The 27,491-nt window shown below is 43.3% G+C and overlaps 1 protein-coding gene across 8 annotated transcripts in view; it reads right to left on the bottom strand.

Annotated features, from left to right (window-relative positions):
- The window catches only part of LOC310836607 (connector enhancer of kinase suppressor of ras 2-like), a 310,451-nt gene that overhangs the window by 173,244 nt on the left and 109,716 nt on the right, over positions 1-27,491 (bottom strand). For 6 of the 8 annotated variants that reach the window (XM_083722107.1, XM_083722108.1, XM_083722106.1 and 3 more), the window contains exons 3-4: positions 14,474-14,676; positions 10,233-10,320 (exon numbers count right to left, since the gene is read on the bottom strand). In XM_083722107.1, coding sequence (XP_083578233.1) covers positions 10,233-10,320; positions 14,474-14,676 — 291 coding nt within the window. Of the gene's footprint in view, positions 1-10,232; positions 10,321-13,555; positions 14,291-14,473; positions 14,677-27,491 lie in introns of those variants that run through there. The other 2 variants (XM_083722110.1, XM_083722109.1) reach the window with 2 other exon arrangements.

Raw genomic sequence — 27,491 nt, 5'->3', positions numbered from 1 at the left:
CTTAAACTGTATCTCCAGATGTGTTTCTTTGCCTTCATGCTGCACGTGGAAAATTATGCAGCCCGGTTTGAACATTTATTTATTCTTTACTGATTACACTTTTTATCCTGCTTGTCCTATAATGTGGTTGGATAAGCTGAGCCAAGAGGTGGTGACTGGCTGAAGGTCACACAAAGAGAAAGATGGGAGGAATCTGAACTTGAACCTACTTCACTGCATTGATCTGGTCCAGATTATACTGATTCTGTAACTGTGGTAGGGAGAAAGCCAAGTACATGCCTTCCTATTCCTGACCACTGGGTGCACCTGTCCTGCTGTAGAGATCCCTGGATGTCCATCTGCAGACATATCATTTGAAGAGCAATTGTCCATTCCAGTCAACAAATCCAAAAAATCTTCAGAGGCTTTTGGAGTGGTCGGTTGAACTGCCTGGAGGTGGTTGTGGTTGTGTACAACCTCCATTCCATGTTAGGTCTGTTCCAGGCAGGTGTAAACACAGTCAGGCCAGAAATGATGTGGCATGGCAGGGGGGAGATGCTGGGAAAACTCTGGCTCTGCTAGCATGAAGAATGGAAGATCGGCTGAAGGAAGAGAAATGGCGGCACCAAGAGAAAGTACTTTACCATACTGTCATAGGAAACAAAAGAAATACAGAGATGGCCACAATGACAGAGGAGCAGCTACAACCAAGGACTCTGTGTGAGACACCCAAACCATGCTGGATAAAGCAGGCAGCAGAGGAAAGAGAATTCGAGTGGCAGCTGCAGAGGCAACCTTAAGCCCCAAGAGGAAACTAATGATGAGAAGTCCTGAACCGCCAAAGGAAAGGAACAAGACATTCGCCCAGTATAATAACTAGAGGCAGACTTGGAGATTTGAAGGTCTCTTATAGTGCTGCTAATCATATATGTAAATTCTGAACAAGAATCAAGGATGAGAAATAGTGAGGGGGAGGCCAGGCAGTTGGGATGGATGATAGCAATGGTGAAAGTTGTAGAAGTCCTTAAAACAAGCCTAATCCAACAGTCCATAAAGCTAAATGGGGAGGCACAGAGGCTGACGCCTGGAACTCTGAACAGGAGCACTTCTGAAGATGTTATTGTACATGCTCTTGTATTTAGTTTTTCAGCTTTTTTTTAAAAAAGGTTACTATTTGTTCACGTACCTTCCAGCACCTTGGAATATATACTGCAGAATATACAACACATCTGCACCACATGTTAAAGGATATTGTCGCCTCTTTTAGTGGCGTGGAATTTGTAGTCCTGCTTTGTTTGTTTAATTCTGCTGAATTGGGGTCCTTAGTCACAACGAGAGAACCCACACAGCAACAGCTGTATGTAGATAACCTACATGAAGGCATGAATGTGTGTGGAGCTCTCCACAACAGACGTTCACTCACTGAAGGTGTATCCCATGAACCGATGTAATGATAAAAAAATACTTAAGGAAGCAAATAAATCACAGCCTTCATTGGATGAGAATAGAAGCAAATTGTACAATGCTGTTGACTCTCTCCTGTATTAACCAAATCTGACATGCCTTGCCTACAAAAGGCTTTTGTGGGAAATAAAAACAGCTTCTCTGAGAAAAATCTGGCTTGTCACCCGAAGGATTATTCCAAAATTCTCTACCTGCCAAGTTATCTGCTTCAAGTCTAGCATTCCACAAGATCTCCCCTTCAGCGACTTCTTTAGATTTTTCTCTTCTTTAAGCTGAAATGTCAAAAGATTTCTTTCAAGCCAAAGAGATCTGATATAATTGCACAGTGACGAGGAGGCAATCAGCCTCTGGCATTGAATTTGGTTTTTTGGGGGTGTGCTATCTTGCAAAGGGTTTCACTCTCCCCTCTTTTTTTAAAAAAAAGAAAGGAAAATCATTATCATAAGGGAAACCTGCAATGTCTTTTTTTTAATTAAAAAAAAATCTAACAGCAATTTTAATACAAGCCGTATGGTTTTAAAACTCTAGCGGCAATTGTGAAATTAACATTCATCTGGGTAAAAAAAATGCTTTGACTTGAGTAATCATTATATTATTTATATGACCTACTTCTCATCCAGCCTTAGAACTGTGCCCTGAAACTTAGTTATATGCTGAGTGATAGAAAATATTTGGGATTTTTGTTATTACTCTGTTGATATAGAGCTTAACAGGATGGTTAACTTTAATAATGGAGGAATTACGGTTAAGTAGGGCCTGATCAACTGTCATGCTCAAAAATCCAAAGCACTATTCTTCATTAGGCAATCTGCTAAATCCACATTAGTGCCCCTGGTTATCTCCAATTGACCCATTCAGCCTCTGCTCCTGCTTTTCACACTCTCATTAACCAGAAGCACATCTTTTCCAGCAGTCAGGAGTTGATAGCAAGGCTTGTATCTCATCAGATCAAGAATTTATGTGTGCACAAGAGGACTTTCTCCTCATTCTTCTGCCTGTGTGCCCCCTAAACCTGCTCTTGTGCATCCCCTAACCCTTTTAGGGTGTGGGGGCCAGGGGACCCCCGCAGAGGAGACTGGGGAAAGTGTTGTGCAAGCAGAAGTCTTTGTGCTGATGGGACAGTTGCTTAGCCCTGCACTGGATGCTAGTCAGTGTTCCTTTACAATACTGTACTGAACAATATTATAATTAGGGTTGTGTCTATTCTACAAACACAGTTCATTAAGGTTGCTGAAAAATTACTTCATTTTGTATTATTATTACTTTTATATTCCACCTTTTTTTTTCTTCCAAGGAGTTCAAGGTTCCCTACAGTTCTCCCCCTCTCCATTTTATTCTCACAGCCATCTTGTGAAGGGAGGATTTGAATCCTGATCTCACAGGTCCTAGTCTAATACGCTACCTGCTACCCCACATTGGCATGGATGTTCAACATGGAGCAATGATTTGCTCAAACAAATATGTCTTTTCAAACAAGTACCTGAAGGCTTCCCACCTAAAATAGAACAAAGCCGGGTAGATTCAGCACAGATAAAGAAGAAGCAAGGGCTGCTCAGGGGAGCCTGGCCTAATGAGCATAATTACTCTCCTCAGTAGGCCTTGCCCCTATGAGGCAGTTGTGGAGACTGAAGCCTCCTGCCTTCCCACAGCTATCTAAATCTCTCCCAGGTCCTTCCCAAGCAATCTGAGACTCCACTGACATGCCCATCTCGGCTCCTCCCTCTTCACACCTATTCTAGTCCTGGGAGACTAGGGGGAAAGGGAGCTTATCACAGCAGGAGTGGGGGACACCCTGGCTTCTTCACCAGCCTGACTCATCCCTATCTCTTGACCACCTTCCTCTTGCGTCAGATTCAGATTTGGGGCCTCTCTCTGCCACAGCCTCTCCCAGCTCACTAAGTCCAATTAGGCTTTCAACATCCAACAGCTCTTCTTCCTCGTCTTCTCCCTTTGACCACCACCAGCTCCTGGGTTCTTCTTCCCTTGGGAGTTCCCCAGCTAGTGCCTTCCACTATTCCTCCATGTCCTGTCAGTTTGTGACAGTAATTTGCAACATTTTTCTAATGTTGCATTTTAAAGTGTTGTCATCTTCCCTGAAATCTTAGGGTGAGAGGAGGAGGGGATAGATAATAAATAAAAACAACAACAACATACAATAAATTCCATTATTATTATTATTAATCTGGAAGTATGGAGAATCCCCATTTACCTACTAGAAGACACCTCCCCCCACCAGGGCTTTGTACAATATTTGTTCTACGATATGAAAAGGAGAAAAGAAAGTGTGAGCATGTAATTCAACAGTGTATGCAAACTGCAATGTAATGGAAAGAATGGTTGCTTTTTGTTTGTTTGTTTTTTGTTAGTAAAATGAGGGTTTTTTTTTTTAAAGGAAGAAAAGGTGGGGGAAGATAAGAAATGTCTACAGTATTTTTAGAAATTACAAACATGAAATCAAACAACATGCTACGGGTAACAAATGCTTATCTTGGGAGCATTTTGGTTGTGGGGAATCATCTTTAGTTTGGTAAGCTTTATTAAGCTATACAAAACTGCAGTTCTGGCTGTTTTTTGTCTGTTTCTCTCCTCTCCTGGGATTCCTCTTTCTCTTTCGTAATTCAGCTTTATTGGAGTAAAGCCAAAAGGCCGTTTGTAAAATTAAATAACTCAGCAGTGCAATCCCAACATGCAGGGAAGCAAGGAACAGCACCTATACAAGATGGTGTTACCCAAGAGATGATTTTTTATCATCATCATCATCTTTATTATTATCTTTATTATTATTATGGTTTAGCACTGGATTGGAACAAATGGCATTCAGGTTTTTTTGCAGAGTGTTGTTTGTTTTGATTTAGCACTTAAGAACAGATTTTCCAGGGGAAAGCGGTTTCCACTTCTAGGCACAGGACAAGTAGAAGTGTGGATAATCCCTGACTTTCAGATGTCAAAATGATTGGTGAAACATTTATACGGTGTGAGCCAGAGTGCTCCTGTGGTTAAACCGTCAGACTAGGACACGGGAGACTAGAGTTCAAATCCCCCACTCAGCCAGGAAGCTCAATGGCTGGCCTGGTATCCGCCATGTACAAATGAGATAACCCAAACCCTCCACTCATACACAAATTTGTGAAACTCATATTCTGCCCCCAAAATAATCAGATAATCCCTTCACATCTGGAGAGAATGAATGATCCCTTGAAAATGGTGTGTGTGGGGGGGGGAATTTCAGCCTCCAGTTAGCAGAAAGAGCCTCATCCTGTGCTAAAAGCCTTCGAGAAAAGCCAAGTTTTCACTTGGTGCTCCAAAACAAAAAGAAAAGGAGCTAGGCAGCTCCCCCCACCCTGTGCTGGGAGGGCATTCTACCGAGTTAGTTACATTACCAAAAAGTGACTGCTCTCAACTATGCCTTTTCTAGTCTCAAGTGGTAGAGAATTTGCCATACCCCTTCTCTCCTGAAAATAAGTCTCCAATGCTTTCTCCCAGGGGAGGACTAGGGTTAGGCATGCAGACTGTTTAGTCCAGGGAGGAACCATTGCCAGTCTTCTTAAATTAGCCCTACTCCACCCTCTTCCTTCTTTTATGGTAGTGCCCTCCGTCCCTCCCTCCCTCCCTCTGCCGTGTAGGCTTTGCTACTCACCCTATTTGGGGGCTGAATAGGAATTTGGTGGGAAAGGGGCCCCAATTGTGGCCCAAGAGAGGGGAAGGATCAGATCTCCCCCCACCCCCCGCCACCACTTATTGGATAACTAATTTGAAACACAGGCAGCGATCATTTTGTGCAGGGGTTCCATTCCTGCACCCAAATGCATCGGTGGAGCACACATAAGCACCCCAGGCTGTTATTTCCCACTCCCATTCTTTCCTCTTCCAGATCCAAAAGAAAACATGTGGTGGCAATCATGCGTCAATTGGATTCACCTAAATGGTCGTTGCCTGTACATAAAATGGCAATCAAAATTATCAAGGCAACAGGGAGTTTTTTGGTTTGCAGAAAAGGCAAGTAAGAGGTGGCAGGATAGAAGTGTATAAATTCATGCACACCATGGGGAAAGTAGCAAGAGAAAAGTTTTTTCTTCCTCTCTCGTAATAGCATTAGAATGGGGATTTCAGCCAGTGAAGCTGAATGTTGAATCTGATACTCCTGCTGCTGCACTCACTCTGCACTGAGTTCTCTGCTGCCTCACCCTCTCAGTAACCAACAGAGACACAAGGCACTGGGGAGGCAGGTATGTAATGCTGCCCTGCCTGGTTGGACTAATGGGGGACATGACAAAGATGATGCATACTGTGCAGAAAGTGAATCGGGAGTAATTCTCTCCCTTCTCATTACCTGAGACCCAGAGGTCATCTGATGAACCTGAATGCTTGAAGATTCAAGGCAGACGAAAGAAAACACCTTGGCACATGGTGCAAATTTGCTCCCACAGGACACAGTGATGGCCACCACCTTGGATGGCTTTAAAAGAGGATTAGACAAATTCACGAAGAAGAATGAGGCTACCAATGGCTAACAGCCGTGATGGATTTGTTGAATCACTGCTGTTGGAGGCAGTACAGTGGTACCTCGGGTTACAGACGCTTCAGGTTACAGGCTCTGCTAACCCAGAAATAGTGCTTCAGGTTAAGAACTTTGTTTCAGGATGAGAACAGAAATCGTGCTCCGGCGGCGCAGCGGCAGCGGGAGGCCCCATTAGCTAAAGTGGTGCTTCAGGTTAAGAACAGTTTCAGGTTAAGAATAGACCTCAGGAATGAATTAAGTATGTAACCAGAGGTACCCCTGTATGCTTCTCAATACTAGCTGCTGGGAGCTGCAGGTAGGCAGAGGGTCATTGTGCTCAGCTCCTGCTTGTGGAGAACAGGATGGGCCACTGGTCTGATCCAGCAGGGCTCTGCTGATGTTCTTGGTTCTTTCCTGCTCCGACTACTGTGATTTAGCTAATCTGCTTAACCAGTTTGTGCAGATGTTTTAAAGAAATATGGGCAATTAAGACCTCTTCGCCATGCATGTTGCATCTCGAACCGTTTTTCATGGGTGTGAGAGCAAAACTTCAGCTGGCAAAGGAGCAACTTCAGAGCAGGACCTGAAGAGAACAGGCAATCCATGGAGGAATGCAAATGTCCGGGGGTGGTAGGGGAGGAAGTCCTTCAAATAAGCACATCCCAAGGCATTTAAGAACCAGAACCTGGAAATGTAATCAATGCAGATTTCATAACACTAGAGTAATAAGCTACCAGCATCCTAGACTATCAACAGTTTGGTCTTGGCAATTAGGTTTCCTTTCCTTCTGCCTTCTTGTGTGCCATCTATGGTGTCATTATTGTTCTGCTTTTTAAAAAAAACTTTATATTGGTTTGTATTGGCAACTCATTTTCATTTTTATGAACCACCTTGGAAATTATGAGTGGCATTCAACGGAATGTTGCTCAGAATGGACCCACTGATATTAATGAACATGACTAAGTTACATCCATTAATTTCAATGGGTCTGAAATTAGGGCCTATCCACACTTATAGCTCACACTTTAAAGCTCCACGTCCAAGCATCCTTCCCCCCTTTTTTTCTTTTTGCTCAGTAGCTTCCACTGTGAATACCTGCTCTTTAAAGCTGAATTAGAGCAAATGGCAATCCATGGAAAACCCGCATTGCCGTTTGTTGCATTTCAGCTTTAAAGAGTGGTATTTTACAGGGAAAACTTCAGGGCAAAAAAAAAAAAAGAGTTCACACCAAGACTTGGAAAGTGTGGACCTGTGCCTGGAAAGAGTGGGACAAAAAGTAAATGTGGACAACCATTTTAAGTGTGTCCAATTGACACAAAATCACCAATGCATGGGTCCTTTTGGACCATAAAGAGGGCAGAAAGGATGTGGGGCAGGGGTGGGGCATACTTATGTGTGCTCTGGCTACACACAAAGGGGCTGGGAATGAATCCCCTGCATGAAATGGTCACCACCTGTACCACCCATTTATGAAAAGATTACATTTTATTTTTAAAATGTAGAAAGATGGTGTGTGTCGGTGTGTAAATACTGTAATTAAAGTAACGAGCTAGTAAATATGTAAGTAAGGTATGGTGGTTGGGGTGGATGGACCTCAGTTGGTGATTCTGTGTTTTCCCCAGCTATCAAAAACGTGAAACCCGTCCACACTTCTGATGCAGAAAGATTACAAAAACTGAAATTACGGAGGCACAGTCCAATCATCCAAGGAGCACAGAAATATGGAAGGCCCTCTCTCTACACTTGATGGTCAAGTATGCCTTTGAAGTTTTCATTTCTGTAGCAAGGGAAGGCATTCAATCAGCTTGCCCGTCTGGACCCCAAGGCAATTCTCTCTCTTTTACACACACACACACACACACACACACACTGCCTGTACTAGTTGAAAATACTTCAAATGGAATATCCATTTTAGAAGACGTGGCTTCCATTTAACTCTCAAACACCAAGAGGATAAATCAATCGCAGCTGGGCTTTTGAGCTAACGATGCCAATCAAACATCATTCCTTTTAATTTATGCATCAGAAAGGCAACTCAAATTTCCTTTGCAGCAAACCTAATTATTTCAGGTCAGAGAATAAAGGCCTTCAGTTGTAGAGTGTATCTGAAATCCCCCCCCCCCCTGTTTTGTAGAGTGGAATGAATTAATTTCAAAGAACAGACCAGGCCTGGGCAGAGAAATCTGATGGTTTTCTATTTGATAACACAAAGCGTTCTTTGCCCAGATTGATTGGGGATTCATATCACACAACAGAAAAATCTATTTGCTTTCTATACCCACCTCATTTAAACTAGAGATTGGTTAGACAAAGTTTCTCCCCAAATGTATAAAGGCAGTCTGTGAACGGCTTAGAAAAGGGCCAAAACTCAGGTAGTCAGATGGTTAATTAAACAATAGAATCATTTACTTAAGGCCAAAGGGTTACGTTGAGGAAAAACATAGGCAGGGGAGGACATGGGATATAGGTTTATAGAATGATGAAAACTGTGAAGAGGATGGACAGAAATATATAATTTTCTTCCTCTCTTATGCTTAGAGGCACTCAGCAGACTAAATTAGCCATAGATATGGGACAAACAACATATATGACCAGCCCTACCATTAGGTAAAATGAGGTGGCTGCCTCAGACAGCATTTGCTAGGAGACAGGCTAAAAGTTGTTGGAAGACAGAGATGAAAGATGCATTCTCCCCCCATTCCCAGACACTATGGCCAACAGTCAGAGACAGCAGCAGAGTGTACGTCCACACTGCCAGAGGTGGGCGAGCAGGGTGTGCCCCAAGGCGGGGCACAGAGGGCACCCTCCGGAGCCCTGCAGTTCAGGGTAGAAGAGGGGTGGGGAAGCTGCTGCCCACTCTCCTCCTGCCTCCCACTGCTGGGTCAGGCCTGACCCATCAGCAGAACTGCAACGGCCAGGCCGTGGCCGAGGAGAGCGGATGGCAGGCTTGCTGCTCACTCTCCCCCTGCTCTCTGTCACCAGGTCAGGCCTGACCCAGTGGTGGAGGTGGAGCTGCTGTGGCTGGGCACACCTCACTGGGATCAGGGTAGGATGCGCTCCGCTGCCGGGTCAGAGGGTGGGTGGCAGCATTGCCACTGACTCTCCTGCTCTCCACTTTTGGGTCAGACCTAACCTGGTGATGGAGCCACTGCAGCTGGGCATGCCTCGATGCAGGAGGGCTGCTTTGCACTGCTGAATCAGAAGTGACCCAATGGCAGAGCCGCTGCCACCGGGTGCAAGGTGTGCTGCAACCAAGGAGGGTGGGCAGCTGTGCTGCTGCCCACTCGCCTTCTCTCCTCCCCCGGGTCAGGCCTGGTGCTGCTTTTGCGGGTGCAGAACCAGGCTCCGATGAAGGTGCCTGCTGTGGGGGTGCCTGTGTGTGCGCCCCCTCTCAAAATTGTGCCTGGGGCCATGACACTCACGGCACCCCACACCCACACTATGCCTCTGGTCAAAGTTGATGGGAGTTGAGGTCCACCAACATCTAGAGAGCCATGGATTCTCTTCAGTAGGCTATGGGGGCCATTGAGTTTATCCAAAAGCTTCGCTGCGAAGGTGAGTTTTGAAGTGTGATTTCTAGGGAAGGAAGGGTCAGCAAATGGACAAATGATGAAGCTATTCCATGAATTAGGAGTTTTTTGGGTGGTGCGGCACTTTATATTTCCGTCATTATTACATATTGTGAACTGATTCAATTCTAATTCTGCAATGTGGCTTTAGTTGTAGAAAGTTTTCAACGATGTTGGAAGTGGAGGCTCACCTGGTGTCTTCATTATGTCTTTAATGTTTTTTTTTAGGAACTAGGGAGAAACATTCCTCTTCTCCCAGGTCTTCAGTTAATTAAACAATTTGTGGCCTTTTGTGTGGAGTATTGTTTTTGAGAAACCTCAGGCTAAAAGGGGGGCGGCAAATGTGGCCCTCCAGTCCTGTCTACCTGGCCCTTGAGACAGTCCTGCTCCACACCACCTTCCGAGTCACACACCCTCTCCCAAGGCCATGTTCTCCTATGGGTCTTCTACTGCATTCTCCTTCAGTATATTTGCCTGGTTGGAATATGTTCTTGAACTCTATAATTCCTGTGGTTTAAACCATAGAAACATTTAAGGGTCAGGCTTTGTAAGCTGAAGAAACCCATTTTTGCTGGAAACCACTGCTTTGATGTTCCTTGCTTTGCCTAAGCGCAACAAAAGCTGTGCTGAGGCCTCAGCAGTCAAGGAAGGAGACATATCTGTGTCCTTCCACTATGGAAGTAATTTAGGAGTAATTTAGTAGAAGATTAACTAGCTCTTACCTGCTGCACTATGGTTGTTAGTTCCAGGCACAGTTGAACAATGTTATTTTTCAGCAGTGAGTATTCTGTCACACTGACAAATGGAGACCTATTAAGAATAGGGGATTTAAAGAGAAAGCAAGTTAGGAGTCTTCACATTTACAGTTCCGGTAATCAGTCTAATGCTATGCACTATTCATATTTCCTATAAGGAGAGTCTGACTAATGAGCATGTACACACTGATTTTGTACAATTTTGCACTGTATTAATGGAAATATGCCAAACTATTAATAGGCCAAAGAAAGGGCAGGTTCTACAAGACCTAGTCAACTAGCCTACATTGATCTTGGCTTCTTGCACTGTAATTATTAAAAATGGGACCGTGGACATTCTTTCACAAGACTTTCACAAAGCTCTGTGAAAGCAGCAGAGGGTTCTGTGTTTATTCTTTGGCATTTACGGTAAAAAAATTCAGTCCATACATTCAAATGGGCACATGACACAGTCTTCCATGTGTTTGAGAGGAAGAAGAAGAAAAAGAAAAGACCGAAAGCACCTGCACTTAAAAAAATTCCCCTGCATGAGGAAATATAATGCAACAGGAATGTTAACTATCCACATATGGGATAGTATGCAAATGTATACACATATGTACCTGGGAGTAAATCCCATTGAACTCAGTAAGAATTTATTCTGAATACACATGTGCAGGAAGGAGGGCAGAGAGTGAGTGAGTGGGGAGATAATGTTTGAAATAAGCAGTCCCCCAATACAATCTAAGTTAGCAGGGTATAGTCTCCGTTTATAGTTTTTTGCAAACTACTTAGAAGTTTTAATTACAGTTAAGTGGAATACTAATTAAAGTAAGTATAAACAAACATATAAATAACTGAGGGACGGTGTACACACATATGATGAAATTCAGACTGAAAAGTTGGGGCCTTGGAGACCCAATCACAATATAGGGTTAGATTGATCCTTATGTTTATGCTTGCAAAGCAGGTGTGGAGAAACCTGAGGCCCTCTAATGCTGCTGAACTACAACTCCCACCACCCCATGTCATTGGCCATGCTTGCTGGGAGTTGTAGTTCATCTGCAACATCTGGAGAGCCAAGGGCTCCCCACCCTTGCTGCAAATAATAGACTCAAGAATTGTTGGGAGGTGCAGAGTCGTGGGGTTGTGGGAGATTGCCTGAATTTGAATCCAGCCTGAAAATGTTGCCTTTTCCAGCTTGACAAATGGCAGATCACCTTCCCTGCTCAATAACTGCTTATCTCCTGAAGAGCAGATAGGACTGTTGCTCAGTCACCTTCCAATTATATATGAATTTGTTCACTCCAGGTAAACCTAGAATTCTCAAGCAGGGTTGAACCCAAGATGTGCCCTGTTCTGCCCTTTTCTTTTGTCAATGAAAGGGACAAAAATATTATTTGTGAATTGCCTTCTACATGTGTGTCAAGGCAATTTATTATAGACACATAATAAAAAGCTAGCTTTAAAAACTACAAAAATAATTGAAGTCAGATTTAAAAACAATACCAAATGAATAGAGACTTTTTCAATGAGCTGGACAAATTAATGTCATTTCAGCACTGTACAAATACTTAAAAGTAACTAAGTTCCAGGCCTTTTGAACAGTATTGAAACATCCTTTTAATATCACCTGGACACACCCAATATTCTAAAGATTGCTCTACCATCTTTAGAGACTGGTATTAGTACTTTTGGTCTCCCCTGAATGATACCAGTTGGTTCACTTTAGTGCTGAGATGGTTTTTAGCTCTTAAATGTAATATGAGTTTTCTGCTGAGTGTCGTTCCATTCCTTCATGCAAACTTTGGCATTTAGTGTTCCATGTTTAAATCTTATACAGTGGATGCTTGGGTTGCGAACGTGATCCATTTGCACGTTTGCAACCCGCAGCGGCGCATCTGCGCATGTGCGGGTTGCGATTTGGCGCTTTTGCGCATGCACAAAGCACAATTTAGTGCTTCTGCATATGCGCGACCACCGAAACCCGGAAGTAACCTGTTCCGGTACTTCCGGGTTTCGGCTGTCCATAACCTGAAAAAACGCAACCTGAAGTGCTTGTAACCCGAGGTATGACTGTATTATACTCAGGCCACCTAGAGAATTAATAAGGTGATCAGAGAATTAATGATAAGGTGTTCATCCTCCCTCCCATCTGATTTGGGGTGTGATCATGTGAGAGTGGCCCTGATCCAACCTGGAAACAGTCCAACCTTATCCAGGTCCTGAACTGATTCAAGGGCCTTGCACAGTCATGCAATGCAGACCTGATTAAACACTCTGAGTGGACCCTATTCAACCTGGGGCTGCTGTAACCTGATGCAGCTGAATCTCAGGTCATTTTGGGATTCATGATTTGGCTGGATCTAGTGTAAAGCCCTAATGAATATTTATTTATATTCATGGTTATAAGTTGCAGGAAATGTTAAACAGTGGGCAGTCACGGCCACCTGCTTCAGACCACACCTTTACTGCAGTTGAGGCCACCAGTAAATACTCTGGTGTAGCCCTGTGGTGTTGCTTGGGTATAGTGCTTTGCTTAAGGATAGAGGAGAAATTTGTCTGGTTCACAGTTTTAAGCAAATCAACATCATCTGTACCTCACAGACAAGAATGCACATCAGAAAATCACCATCCTTCCCATTTTACACTTCTCTGAATTTTGCAGTACATCTCCCAGCTCAAAAAAGCATACCGAAATGCATTATAAATACATATTAAGGATAAAACATGTTCAGAAATGGATGCATTGATATATAATTATTTAAATTTGCCTTCTATGTGGATTATTTTTTTTAATCACAGATTAATTTAATTATTTGAACTGACTTAACAAGATTTCTATATACCACTTAATGGAGGAAGAAGAAGAAGAAGAGTCCCTCTAAATGGTTTACATGACATTATATGAAAATGTAAAATGGGATGGGAGACACATATGAACAAACACATGTGAAACTGACACAGACCTGCCCATAGCAGTCTTTGCTGAGAATCCTATCACTCTGGGAGCTGATCGTAATATTTCAATTAATATTTTATTGGAGAACAACTCCCATTTCTGCAGCAAGGTCCTGAAACTCCACCTCAAGCCATGACAAATGAACAATGGGGAAACTGAATGTTGCAGAGGGAAGGGAACCCTCCAGATTGGTGTTTCTTTGCTAGTATATTCTGCAACATGTTACTCACTCAAATAATAGTGCATTAAGTGGTGGATTTATACTGGACAATCTACCGTACCCATCATTTCACTGAAATGGTTCCCCAAGGTTCCAGCATTGTTACTATCAAGGGAAGCACTCACGTACTTTGGCATTTTCTGCTATCGCTCCTCTTCTGTGAAATGCATTTTGCTCTGCCAACACAGGTGAAGCAGACATCTTGCTTCAGACATCTTGTAAAGACTTACCTTTTTGCCCAGGCTTTTCCTGATCCATAACATTGGCCCATGATTGATGTGTATCAGCCCCCCAAATCTATGTATTATTTGCTTTCATATGTCTTGATGTGTTTTTACCAGATTTAGGCTGTATCTTTGTTTTCACAGATACTATTTTCATATCGTACATCGTGTCCACCAGTTAGAAATTTTTAAAATACTAAATGGTTGAAAAATGTTTTTAAACAAAACAAAACAAAACTTGCAAAAAAGCAACAACAATCTAGAACATTTGCTGCATAACAAGTTACAGGAGTTCAGCAGGAAACTTCAGGGAGACATGCACTGATAGGAAACAAAGCAGTGCATGTATAGCTGGCTTGCTACCATTATATGAACACAAATCGCTGTGCATGCACAATGAAAAGAACTTTTGGAATTTCTGCCTGTCCAGTGCTTTTCCCTGCGCAGAAAACACTGCTTTCCCCTCCGCGCAGTCTTCTGGGAAAACTTCACCTAAGGCAGAATAGCAGAGTAGCAGCGGTTGCCTTCGTGTGGAAGGAGAAGTAAAGAGTCCAAAACACTGTACTTCTACTCTACAGCGTTTATTTACAAACTCCATCAGAGCTTCCTCCTCTCGCTCTCGGGGGAAAAGTGAAAGTAACTCACACAGACAAAGGAATTACGTGACTTCCCGTGGAAGTCCCTCCCAGGCACAGGGCATTCCAGAGGTTAACCCATAAACCACCATACTCCACAAGAACATCTGGAGAGGTTCAAAGGCAGAAAATACAAAGCCAGTCTTGTATCTTTCAAACATTTCTTTAAAAAACAACACTTCAATTACCTGTCCAGCCAGGCAAGCAAGTTCTTGGCAGCACCAATGAGGTCAACCACAGAGGTAAGAAAATCATTTGGCAGTCTTCTGGAGGCCCTGCCATCATAATGGCCGCTCCTCCTCCTACCCGTGATGAAGTTCTGGAGGTTTTTGGCGGAGGCATTCAGCTTGTGGGAAAGAGTTCGCAGGTTTTCTGTCTCCAGACCATAATTCTGAAAGCAAATGAGACATTTGGTACATTTAAAAAGCACACACAATAGAACAGCAGTGTGCAAACATTTAAACTTTTTTTTTTTTTGGATTTCAGACATCTTTTTGAACTACAAAAGCAAAGAGAAAATTTATTACAATTATTTCTTGATTCTGTTTACAGGGCCACCTTTTGTCACCTCAGATTAGTTTTCAGCATACAAATAAAATAACATGGGACTTAAAATTCGTAAGGACCATTAGGAAACTATTTTTATTTTTTTGAAAAAGAACACCTACTTTATTAAGCTACAGTATTTGTTTTAATTAATAAAAATTAACAGCGCTGTGGCATCTTGTTCAGCGGACTCCTTGCCTACCAGCCTTGGGTTCCTGATTACTAGCATGCGAGTGACAGGACTCAGCCAGAAACGTGGTCTGGCTCCTTAACCATTGATATTGTAACCTCTGACTCAGCTCAGTTCTCTTCACCAACTGGTGTTCTGGTCCCTGCTGGACTCTGAAGTCAAGACACCAGCTACCCATGGTTCCACGTTCATCTTGCCTATTCCAGAGCTCCAAAAGACCTGTCACTCACAGACCCTTGGAGCCATGCTGAAACATGTAGGCATAATGCTTGTATTGTATTTGCACCCAGCATTAGAAACCCTCAAGACTCATATTTTTGAGCTAGGGTATCGAAGACCCAGCAACATATGTGGCTGATGGGTACACCTGGCAGTGCCAGATTTACGTATATGCTAAACAAGCTATAGCTTAGGGCCCCACTCTCTTGGGCCCCCCCCAAAAAAATTAAAGAAAAAAAACCTTGGATGTACATTTCCAAAATATAAGATAAAAAACAAATAAAAGAAAACCTACATACAGCAACAGTGTTTTGTGTTGTGTATGCTCCTATGATGTATTTCACCTTTAATATACTTCTTCTTAATGGTATTTCAGTTCAACAATTACTTTCTTAAAATACATATTTTGTTATGTGCAAATGGCTTTAGATACCTATTAGGTTCATAAATTACCATAAGGCAAAGGTTAAAGGGACCCCTGACCATTAGGTCCAGTTGTGGCCGACTCTGGGGTTGCAGCGCTCACCAAGCAACAAAGTCAACCCTATATACCACCTATACTTCCCAGATGCCTTCCCAGCTATCCAGACCACTTATACATTTGTGGCTAGCTTAGTAGACAAGGGCAATAGGAATTCAACCTGACAGCATTATGCAGGGAGTAGCCATTGAAGCCATTGCTGGCATCTCCGTCTGTTCTTCTTGCTTGCTTTTCAGCAATCTGCTTTCCCAGCTCCCATGCTAACAATACAAGCCACCGTGCCTGCCCATAATTCACCCCTCTCCAGCTACCCAGGGAGCATACCAATTTCCTACCAAGAGAGACTATTATCGCTATCAGAGGTAGACAATACTAGCAGTTTCTAGTTGCTGGATTTCAGATAAGTCAGCCAATTCCCCAAGCACTGGATGAAGTGAGTCTGTGCTTTGTCAGTTTCTTCACCAATGGGGATAGTATGACACCCCCACATGCTATGGAGAGCCGAAGCCACTCTTTTTAGGGCAGGGGTGGGGAACCTCAAGGTCAGGGTCAAACCTTAGGTCCTTGCAACTCTCCTAGGCTATGTACACTCTGCAGGCCACACCCCCACTGCACCCTCCACAAGTGCTTTTGCCTGGTCAGAATGCATCCTTGAAGTGTGATGATGTCTCTTGCTTGCCTGAATGGAGGCTGGAGAAGTGGGCATGGGCATGATAAACCTCTGGTTTTTACACAGCTGTAATGTAACCTACTGCACAACGGTCATATCTATGGTTCCACCTAGTTTTGCCTTTGGCACGTGGCCCTCACAAGGTTTACTTTGAGGGAATGCAGCCCCTGAAAAAACTTCGCTACTGCTACTGTAGGCAGTATTGCACTTGATGTACCAGGGCTGGCTCAAAGTAAGTAAGCTTCCTACGTTTCTTGTATCTATGTCCCAAACCAACTGGGGCTTCCAGTTCATTTCTAAGTGTAATTCAAAATGCTGGATATCAACCTATAATGACCTGTAGAAGTTGGGACCAGCATAATTGAAATACCACCTCCTCTGAGTCATTGTTCCATTAACCACTATCTTCAGAAGTCCATTTACCTAGGGCATGGAATAGGGCCTTTTCATGTGTACCATCCAGGCTTAGGAGTGTCCTGTTTTCTGTCCTCCTGTTTTCACTGGGATTCTGAGTAAACAAGGCAAATGCCGTTGGCAATACCAATGGAGAAGCAACTAAAGGGGCATCCAGGGATGGCCCAAGGTCAGAGTCCAAGAAAATAGAAGCCACAACAAAGGATTGAGCGGGTGCTAAAGTCTGAGCTTAGGCAGGAGGTCCAGTAGCAGGTAGGGCACAAACAGGTACCATGGGCATAGCTGGGGGGGGGGGCAGATGCCAATCAAGCACATCAATAAAAATACTTAACTAGCTGAGGTTCTGCCCCCCCCCATAAATCCTGGCTATTTCCATGGTAGGTACATATTGTTCTAGAAACTCTTCCACCCCAGCACTGGAATTTTTGAGCAGGAACTGCTGGAACCACAACCCAACCTCAGCTAATCCTTCTCAGCTCCTTTCTCTTCAGACCTTTATTCCCAATGAGTCCTTGTCTGTAGTCAGACATTTCTCCAGATGGACCAGGTCTCCATCTAACATTTAATGTTAAGTTTGGTTCTTCACATTTCCACATCAGTTTGCAATTTTTATTATTTTAAAAGGTCTTCATGAAAGTTCACCAGCATTTTAGTTTCTCCTAATATACACACCTTTCAATCCAATTTAGCCTAAAATGGTTCATTTTTGTATGCTATTTTCAGTAATTTGTGCATTTATATGCACACACATTCCATGGCTGGAGAACTTCAGTACATATTCAGGGATGTGCAAATTTTGAAGGCTGGCTGTATTTTGGCTCCATTATTGGTTTGGAAAGTTTACCTTAAATGTGAACTGAATCTAATTTCTCCCCAATTCCTATCCAAGCTACAGAACTCCCATTATGAAGAGGATTGGTGGGGGGGGTTATTGTTGCTTGTTTCTTTGTTTTGTTAGGCAGGTTTCAAAAATATTTTGCTCCACCAAGCATTTGATTTGTTTGGAATTCCCTTTGGTGCTTGGCTGTGTGTTGATGGCTCTGTTTTAATGTTCTCTGTTTTATTCCATTTGTTAGTATACATCTTTATAGCTGTAAGTTGCCTTTGGGGCCCTTTCCCAAGCCCTAGTGGTGGAGAATAAATGATTACAGAAATAAAAACAAACATAAATGTTGTCCATGAGTGAACCTGGAAAGGAAAAAAGGGGGAAAGGAAAGCAGGGACACCTCAAAATCTTTAAAAAACTCAAAATGTTCTTCAGAAGTACGTAATAAATTTTCACACAATTTTAGGAAACTTTGGTAATCATCCAGGATAGTAGCTGAGGTGAAAACTACAAAGCTACACACACACACACACACACACACACACACCAATCCTGAGGTAAATTAGAATCACATAATTGAACATGGATTTGAACCCAAGATGCCCTTGGTCCCAGGCCAGCACTGTGCCCACCAGACCCAGCATGGAGACAAAAGTGTAGCATGGGGTGGGGTGGGTAGAGAGCTGTGGCCCCGGGAGCAGAAGCGTGGGGGGCATGAACCAGGTGCCCCCCACATGCCTCTAGCATGCGAGCCCCCTGGGTGAGTGCAGAGGGTGTTCTTTACCCTCAGCGCCCCACCCTGCTCCTGCCCACCAGTTGACGGGCAGACCTGCGCACGAATGGAGACAGGGTGTGGAGGGTCATCTTCAGCTTCTGCACCCTGCTCCCACTGGCGGCAGCAGTGGCTTGGTGAGCGCCAAGGGTGCTCTTCACCCTCCATGCCCAGCAGCAGCAGCAGCAAGGGCTGAATGAGCATGCTCTGTCCTCACCTGGGAAGTGCGCATACCCACACCTGCCCCGGGCACCTGTGCAGTGGCGTAGCGTGGGTTGTCAGCACCCGGGGCAAAGCAAGTAATTTGCACCCCCTAACCCATGGATTTGTGCCCCCTAACCCCCAGATGTTGCGCCCGGTGCGGCCGGGCCCCCCTGCACCCCCCGCGCTACGCCACTGCACCTATGGACTGTGCTACGCCCCTGCGTGGAGAACCTGTTTCCTTCCAGTTGGGATCAGACTACATCTCCCATCATCCCTGATGAATGGCACTGCTTGGTGGGATTATCACATAAGGGGCACATACCGGCACATAGCAGGAGGAGACGGATGAAGAGTAATCACATGGCTACTGTGAAAAGGCTGTGGCACAGTGGCACCTGTTTTGCATGCACACAGCCCTAGCATCTCCAGGTAGGGCTGTTAGAGAGCAGCTCTTCAGGATTTCAGACAAGGATATCTGTCAGTGTAGACAATACTGAGCTAGATGGACCAGGGGTCTGGCTCAAAAAAAGGCAGCTTTGAATGTTCATACTGCTTTACACAGCACTTTCCTATTTAATATTCGGCAGAACTCAGGAAATTGCTTCTTTCTGAGTCGGACCACAGATTCATGTAGCTCAGCATTGTCAACCCTGATTGGCAGCAGCTCTCCAGGGTTTCAGACTGGGGTCTGTCCCAGCCTTATCTGGAGATGCCAGAGATGGAAGCTGGAAATTTCTGCAAGCGCATATGCTCTATCACAGGGCTATGGCCCTTTCTCAGACTTTGGTCTCCACAGAGGAACATTTCTTAAAAACCTAGATCCTGGTATTTGCATTTTACCGATTCAGATCACATGTTAATGCAGCTTCAGTAGTCATGATTTAACTCCCGAGACTGTATCCTAAAGTGTGAACCCAATGGTAAATAAGTGCTTGCCCCAGAGATTTCAAGAAACTGTTAAATAAAAAAGCACATAACGAGTGCTAATTATACAGGGATGAGTTTTTAAAAGAGAATTTGCAAGCTTTCAGGAAAACGCAACAGGAGAAAGACATGCTTTAAAGACATTTTGTATTGTTCATTAGCAAATATTACACTTAAGAAATTACTCTGATCCATTTTATCTCAGGCCAGTCAGTGAACAGGCACTGAAGAAGTAGCTGAGCAGCAGAAACGTTTAGAAAATCCTTATCCAAATGTTCTACATGTGTGTAGGTTGTTGTCTAAGAACATAAAAACAATTTTCATTGATGGCATCTTAATGGGGGTTCAGTTTCTACACAGCATCTGGAAAGTGTGGGGGTACAGTTTTTCTGGCTGTGTGAACACTACCAAACATCCTTGGGCATAGGGAAGAACACAGGTAGAGCTCAACTAGGTCAAGCCCAGTTCTGACAGTTCCCAAACAGGTGCCTCCTTGGAAGCTCACCTGCAGGATCAAACCGCATCAGCACTTTCATCCCCTGTGATTCCCAGCAACAGGAATTCAGGGACAGACTGAAGAACTGAGTATGAACTAGCATAGAGAAACATCGTGTATGAAATAGAGAGGCAGAAAGAAATTCATCTGAGTTTGGTATCAGCTCAAAGAGGGGCTCACTGCTGTGACTAGCCTTCTTGTTCCTGCTCCCTGTCTGTTCAAACAAAGGAATAATTTTTACAAAATTAAAAAACACACACCCGTAACTTTGCAAAGGTAGATTTGCAGTGTTCCCTAGGAAGAGGGATTGGCTGTTAAGCAGCTCTGGGAACTATAGCTCTCTGAGGGGAATAAAAGGTAAAGGGGACCCCTGACCATTAGGTCCAGTCGTGGCTGACTCTGGGGTTGCGGCGCTCATCTCGCTTTAGTGGCCAAGGGAGCCAGCGTACAGCTTCCAGGTCATGTGGCCAGCATGACTAAGCCGCTTCTGACGAACCAGAGCAGTGCACGGAAATGCCGTTTACCTTCCCGCCAGAGCGGTACCCATTTATCTACTTGCACTTTGATGTGCTTTCGAAATGCTAGGTTGGCAGGAGCAGGGACCGAGCAATGGGAGCTCACCCCGTCACTGGGATTCGAACCACCAACCTTCTGATCGGCAAGTCCTAGGCTCTGTTGTTTAACCCACAGCGCCACCCGCATCCCTGAGGGGAATAGGGGTCCCCTAATAACTCTCAGCCCCCTTAGCAAACTATAGCTCCCAATATTTTTGGGCTGTTTTAAGTGGAATGATGCATAGTGCAGATGGGACTGCTGTTGCGCCTTCAATATTTTTTTTGCAAAACTAACTCTGAATCTGCATACATGCACGTACACACACTCCACCTCACCTTCTGTGCAATCTGGTATTTCAAGAACGTTACTCTTTTTCATTCAGCTGAGAGATGAATGCCAGAGAAAGGAAAGGGCACTGCAGTTGGAGCTGACTGATGAATTGAAACAAACGCACACAACAAAACTCCTGACTGACGATACAACATCTTCACTCATCATTATATAAAGTTCATGATATTTAAAGTGAGTGTTTTAAATAACACAATGAAGCCAGCCAGGACTTTTGCATCCTGCAAACATACTTCCTCTTTGTGTGTTGAGAAACCCTACAATGTAATTTGGCTTTTCTGTCTTTCTTTTATAATGAAAAAAGCACATCAGATGTACATTTCCAAATGGCTCTCATCCATAGTCTAAATGTTGCTGTCATTAAGCAGGACAAAAACTCTGCTGTTCAAAATAACTTTGTTTATTGATTTATTTTTTAAGGTTGTTTGGAATGGAGACATTTGGGGAACTGGATAAGGGATGTTTAGGCCCCATACATTAAAGGCACATTCAAAGCGCCTGGCTTCCTTAAAAAAAAAGCATCCTGGGAACTGTAGCACACCTCTTTCAGAACTACAATTCCCACCACTCTTAACAAAATACACTTCCCATAATTCTTTGGGAACTGTATGCTCCCATCACAGAAATAGAGAGGAAAAACACAAGACAAATATAAGCATACTTGCATATGGCAGAATTCACTTTGACTATGGGTCTCTTTAGGGACCCAAGAGAATGAACACCTTTGGCATCCACCCACAGACAGAATGACCAGCACACCTATTTGTTCAACTTTTGACTTGCCTTCCCATTTTTATATCATTTGTAGACCATTTCATGAATTCAAAGCACAATCTGCATACCTGTTTTATCCCTATCATGTGAAATGACTGATTTGTATGCATGCATGGTTCTGATCACAATCACCCAAATGCACACTGTTTAGTTTCTTCCTGATGAGAGACACTGTAGTGGCTATAGAGCTGAACAACAACCTGGGAGACCAGGCTCTGCATCTCTACTCAGCCATGATGCTCAATGGGTGACCTTGGGCCAGTCAAATGCATGCATGCATGCATGCATGCATGCATGAATAAATAAATAAATAAATAAATAAATACATAAATACATAAATACATAAATAGTACAGTGGTACCTTGGTTTGTGAACAGTCTCGTTTGCATACATTTTGGATTCCAAAACGTCAAACCCGGAAGTGCGTGTCCCAGTTTGTGAACTTTTTTTGTATTACAACCCATTTTTTTTGGATTGCGAACAAATTTTTTTGGGAGGCCCCATTGGCAAAAGCGCACCTTGGGTTACAACCTGTTTTGGTTTACGAACAGACCTCCGGAACGGATTATGGTTGTAAACCAAGGTACAACTGTATATGTGTCCAATATGACATCATTAATTTACAAGAGGGAGGCATTAGAAGGCTTGGGTAACCCCAAGATTTGCAGAAGTACAAACTATTTTTGAGGTAGGAGAGATGACCCAAAATAGGCCCATGCAGACTAAGGCTGCCCAGTGGCCACACAAGGCTAACAGACTGTTGGAAGAAGGGAATGGAATCATGGGTAGTAGCACTCCACACTGTAACAATACATGCATACACACCATGCATTTAAAGCATGTAGCTTCCACCCAAAGAATCCTGGGAATTGTAGTTTACCCATCGCAGAGTTACAATTCCCAGCTTGCATGGAGATTACTTTCCAGGCAATTGCATGTAAAGCTGAAATTGCACACACTCAGAACAACCCTGGAACCACCCTGCAACGACCATCCCTACCTTTCTGAAGCAGGTACACAAAGAGGGACTTGACCTCCATGCAAAGCAGAGAGCTTTTGAGCTTTCTGCCTTGCTTACTGAGTTCTGAGAGGCTCTCATGGAAGCTTCCTAGAGCCTAGTAAGCAAGGAAAATCTAGCGTGGAAAGAGCTTTTAAGCTCTCCACCCGGCGTGCATTTAATTTGTGTGATTTCAGCTGGCCGGCCACTAAGCGCGTAAAATATACAAGATTCAAGGATATATTCTAATAATGGTCATGCATTCCCTTTGTCAAAAGAGCTATGGTTTGTGGGAGGAGAATTGTTTCTGACTGTAGCAATGTGGTGGGAGATCTGCTTTGCATGCAGAAGGTCTCGTGTTCAACCTCTGGCATTTCAAAGTAGTGCTAGGAATATCCCTCACTGGAACTCTGAAGAGCCACTGCCAGTCAGTGTCGAAAATACTGAGCTATATGGATCATTTTCTAAAAGCCAGGATTTGGAGACAGATGTCCAGGCATGGCAAGCAGTGATTTTCTGCAAAATATATGACGATGGTAATGTTAATATGCCAGCTCTCACAGTGTTAAATGAGATGTAAGGGGAGAAGTCTAATAAGCAGGAAAAAGTCTGCTGAAGGAATCCCCCATGTCAGGTGTTATTCATGCCCTGCCAGTCTTGTCACTCCCACAGCAGTGTTTTTAATTGGGTAATGATGATAATCACATACTCCGTGGGCAAGAGAGTGAGATATCTGAGTAAGAGGCAATTGAACCCAACATGACCTAATTTTCACAATGTCTTATCACAGAAACCCACTTCCATGTAATTTAACTTATAATTTTGCAGGGAGAGTGTCTAGTGGAATTACTATTATGTTGACTGCTAGAGTTACTACAGGGCAGCTCTCATTGTACTGATTTCTAAAGCTCTGTTTATGTTGAGCTTCTACTGAGTGAGTGATGTCAGGGGTTTTGCAGCACCCTTCAAATGCAATGGCATAAACTGTTGCCTTTCTCAGCCTTCACCAACCTCGTGCCCTCCAGCTGTTTTGGGACTATATCATCCCCAGCCTTCAGGCATGCTGCCCAGGGGCTTTGTGTCCAAAACACAATACTACAATATTAGGGAAAGCTGGTCTGGTCTATTACATATATGTTAGTGGTTCTGTCCTTTATTAGGACAATGAATCATATCCACCTAAAGGGCACACTGAAAGTCTAATTGCAGGGGAAGGACTTTGTTTGGACTATCAAGGAGTAAACTTTTCCATCTGCTGTGCCTCAATTCAAGTTTCCAGTGGAGATACGACTCAAGGTGGTGGGCATGTCTCTCTTCACCATTTTAACATCAGGGAAAGCTGGTGAGGTAAGTGATTCATGCATCAGTCATGTTCAATACTTGATGATTGCAATGAGCTCTGTGTGGGGCTACTCTTGCACTTTGTCCAGCTGGTGCAAAATACTGTGGTTGGACTGCTGGCAGTGACAGACTAACGCCAGCTCGAAAACATGCACTGGTCACCCATATGTTATAGGGGCAGGTTCAAGTCTCTTGTATTAATTTACAAGGACCTTAACAACTTGGGTTCCTTGATCCCTTAAATTCCTGCTTGATCACTGAGATCTTTAGGGGAGTCTCTGTCAGTGGTCACCCATGGCTCAGGCACGCAGCCTAAGAGACATAACTCTCTCTCAACTGAGATCACACTGGCACACTCTGTTGTTGAACCTCAGAAACATGAAAAAGACTTTCTTAGTCATGCAGGAATTGTAAGGTAGTGTTCATGTACTGTCTTATGACTTTTTAAAAAAAGTTTTATTCTCTGTATTTTACATGCATGGCTTAGAAACGCTCATGGTTAAGAAATATATAAATGCCTTAAATAAAAACACACATGTTAGGCTGAGAGACAGCAACAAGTTGTCAAATTATTTCATAGCTGAGTGAGAATTTGAACCCTGGACACCCAAGCTCTTAGTTCAACACGCTATAGCATACCCGAGGAATACCCTCAGATCAAAGGGCAACCCCCTGGTTTTCTTGTACTTCCTTATTACTACATTAGAATATTCACTGGGGCAGCATTGATTATATTAAGGGGTATTCATTTTAATAAAAGATACTGCTGACTTCAAAGACACCGTATTAGATTCTGAGCAGCTGCTGAGTTTCTGTAATGCAAAGCTTGTAGGGAATGCAAGAGAGGCAGCTTTAAATGTATTTTGCATCAAATATTAGCCTAGCAGGCTGAACATGCACAACTGTAAAGGTAGCACCCCCCCCCCAAAAAAAAAAAACCCCAGGGCTGCTCTAAATTATGGAAAGCCGGCACAGCCTAAAGGCAGGACAGAAGCAGCAGTGGCTCTGAAGAATACAAAGATGATAGGGCCCTGTCCTCTATTTCCATGAGTTCTCCTTTGTATTTCAGTCTGAGGCTATGTACACATGATGGGCTTAACAAAGTCCACGCACCCTGGGCTGGCCCAAGATGATTTGGCACCTGAGGTGGACCATGAAATGTACCACCACTGGAAATAAGGGGAGAGAGAAGGTCTACATTGAGAACAAAGTGGAGAAATCAAATCCACCTTATCAGATGGAATCAAACACTGACTGACAAGGAGGCAACAGATCCAGCCTCCAAGGTGTGCACCACAGGTATTGATGGCATTGCAGCGACAGCAGCAGGCGATGCATTTCTTGGAGACTGGATCTTCTGCTTCTGGGGATCCTGCTGCCTGAGGCAGTCGCCTCGCCTTGCCTCATGGATGGGCCAGCCCTGCATTCCTGCTGCCCCCGTGTTTCAAGGTGCATATTTGTGTTGCTGCACATACTAGGGAGACGGTGGGGATGCCTTAACATGACACACATTACTTGTTTCCCTGTGTTTGCAGTCCCCAAACTCCTATACAATGAAACTGTTATATGCCCATGAGCTGCCACATGCACAGATGCTACAGCTGTCTCAAATGTACACACCTCAGCTTAATAGTGGCTCATGTTTTGAAATTGGATGGAAATTACTTTGAAGCATAAAATAAAAATAGTCAACCACTTTCCTGAAGAAAGGGACTATCCCAAATAAGGGGATATCTTTGGTGGGATGTTGTGTTGTTGTTATGTTATGTTATGTTATGTTTTATGTTATGTTTTATGTTATGTTTTATGTTATGTTATGTTGTTATGTTATGTTGTTATGTTATGTTATGTTATGTTATGTTATGTTATGTTATGTTATGTTATGTTATGTTATGTTATGTTGTTATGTTATGCTCAGAAGGCTTGATTGTCCTTTTCCTCAAATTTATGTTCATAAACTGGGCATCTTGTCATCCCCCCCCTTTCCTCTGGACAAATTCATGAGACTTCTAGATATCTGCAGGGGAGGCCACAAACCAGAGCACACCAGTAATCCTTATCCATTGTAAGTGAAACATGAACATACTTTATTAGCCTATTTATCATAAAGTGACATTTATCAGGCTTAAATGATGCAAAAATGACTTAATTGGGCACATCCATTCAAATGAGAAATAATGGTAGCAAAACCAAATATCCTGCTATTTTAATTCCCCTAGGGAAGCCAGCAATATTAAAAAAATAAAATAAAAAGAAAGTTGTTACAGCAAGGAATATGTGAAGATAAATAGAGCAATAATTTGAAATAAGCACTGGATTTCCTTTAAGGGAAAAAAATGAAACAGGATTTAACAGGAGAGCTAGTAAGCTGTAGCGATTAGAATGTTGGACTAGGACTCGGAGGCCAGTGTTCAAATCCTCACTCAGCCAAGAAGCTCACTGAGTGACATTGGGCCAATCACCAACTCTCAGCCTAACCTACATCACAGGGTTGTTGTGCTGATAAAATGAGGCAGGGGAAGGACCATGTATGTCACCTTGAGCTCTTCACAGAAAGGTGCAATATAAATGCAATAATAAATGAAACTAGAAATAAACAATTGAAGGCTGTAGTCCTGTACATGTTAACTTAGAAATATATCCCATTGAATTCAATTAAATATACTCCCTCCCAGGTAAGTGTGCATAGGGCCAACAGCAAAATCCCAGGCTTTTCCCCCCCCCAGAATTAAGTTCCATTGAGTTCAACATATAGGATGGCAACCTTAGGATTCTATTTTCCTGGAAGTAAGCTTAAATGAATTCAATGGGATCTAGACATAAATGTGAGATTTGTGCTCCAAGATTATTTCCTACTCAAGAGAAGTAAATTACACTCTTTCCTTAGCCGGGTTTTGATGAACTAAAGAAGCAAACCGGCTGAGAAGCAATCTAAGAAGTGCTCCCATCTGTCATTTCCTGACACTGTGTAGTTCTGAGAAAGAAAAGGCTTGAAAGGATGAGCACTCTGTGTTTGTTTATAATAAAACAACATAAAAATAAAATTTACATTTTTAAACAGAAGAATATTGAAACATGCTGTGTGCCTTTCAGTGTTTGGGAGCTGTTTGAAGGCTCTCACTTCAGAATACTGCATTCGAGAGAGCAGAAGTCTGTTGAAAAACTCCTACCATCACTGTCAAAGAGACAACTTAGACACAGGTGTGGGGCTCAATGGCTTGTAATTATTGTGGCTCTTTAGAATCGTGTACCTGGTGAATATTTGCTTTTATCTTTTTTCAGATTTAGAATGGCTCCCCCAAGACCTGGGTTGGGCAAATTCCTAGGTGCCTATATCCAAATTTGAGGGAGCTGGTACCAGGTTATCATTTTGCATTTTTTGATTGGCATTGGTCTTTCATATTGATGAACAAATGCTTCCATTTCCTAAACACAAGCATGAAATAAGA

Source organism: Podarcis gaigeae, assembly GCF_964106915.1.
Source record: "Podarcis gaigeae genome assembly, chromosome: Z".
NCBI lineage: Eukaryota > Metazoa > Chordata > Lepidosauria > Squamata > Lacertidae > Podarcis > Podarcis gaigeae.
Note: the sequence above shows the minus strand (reverse complement) of the source record. Positions and strands in the feature narration are given on the sequence as shown.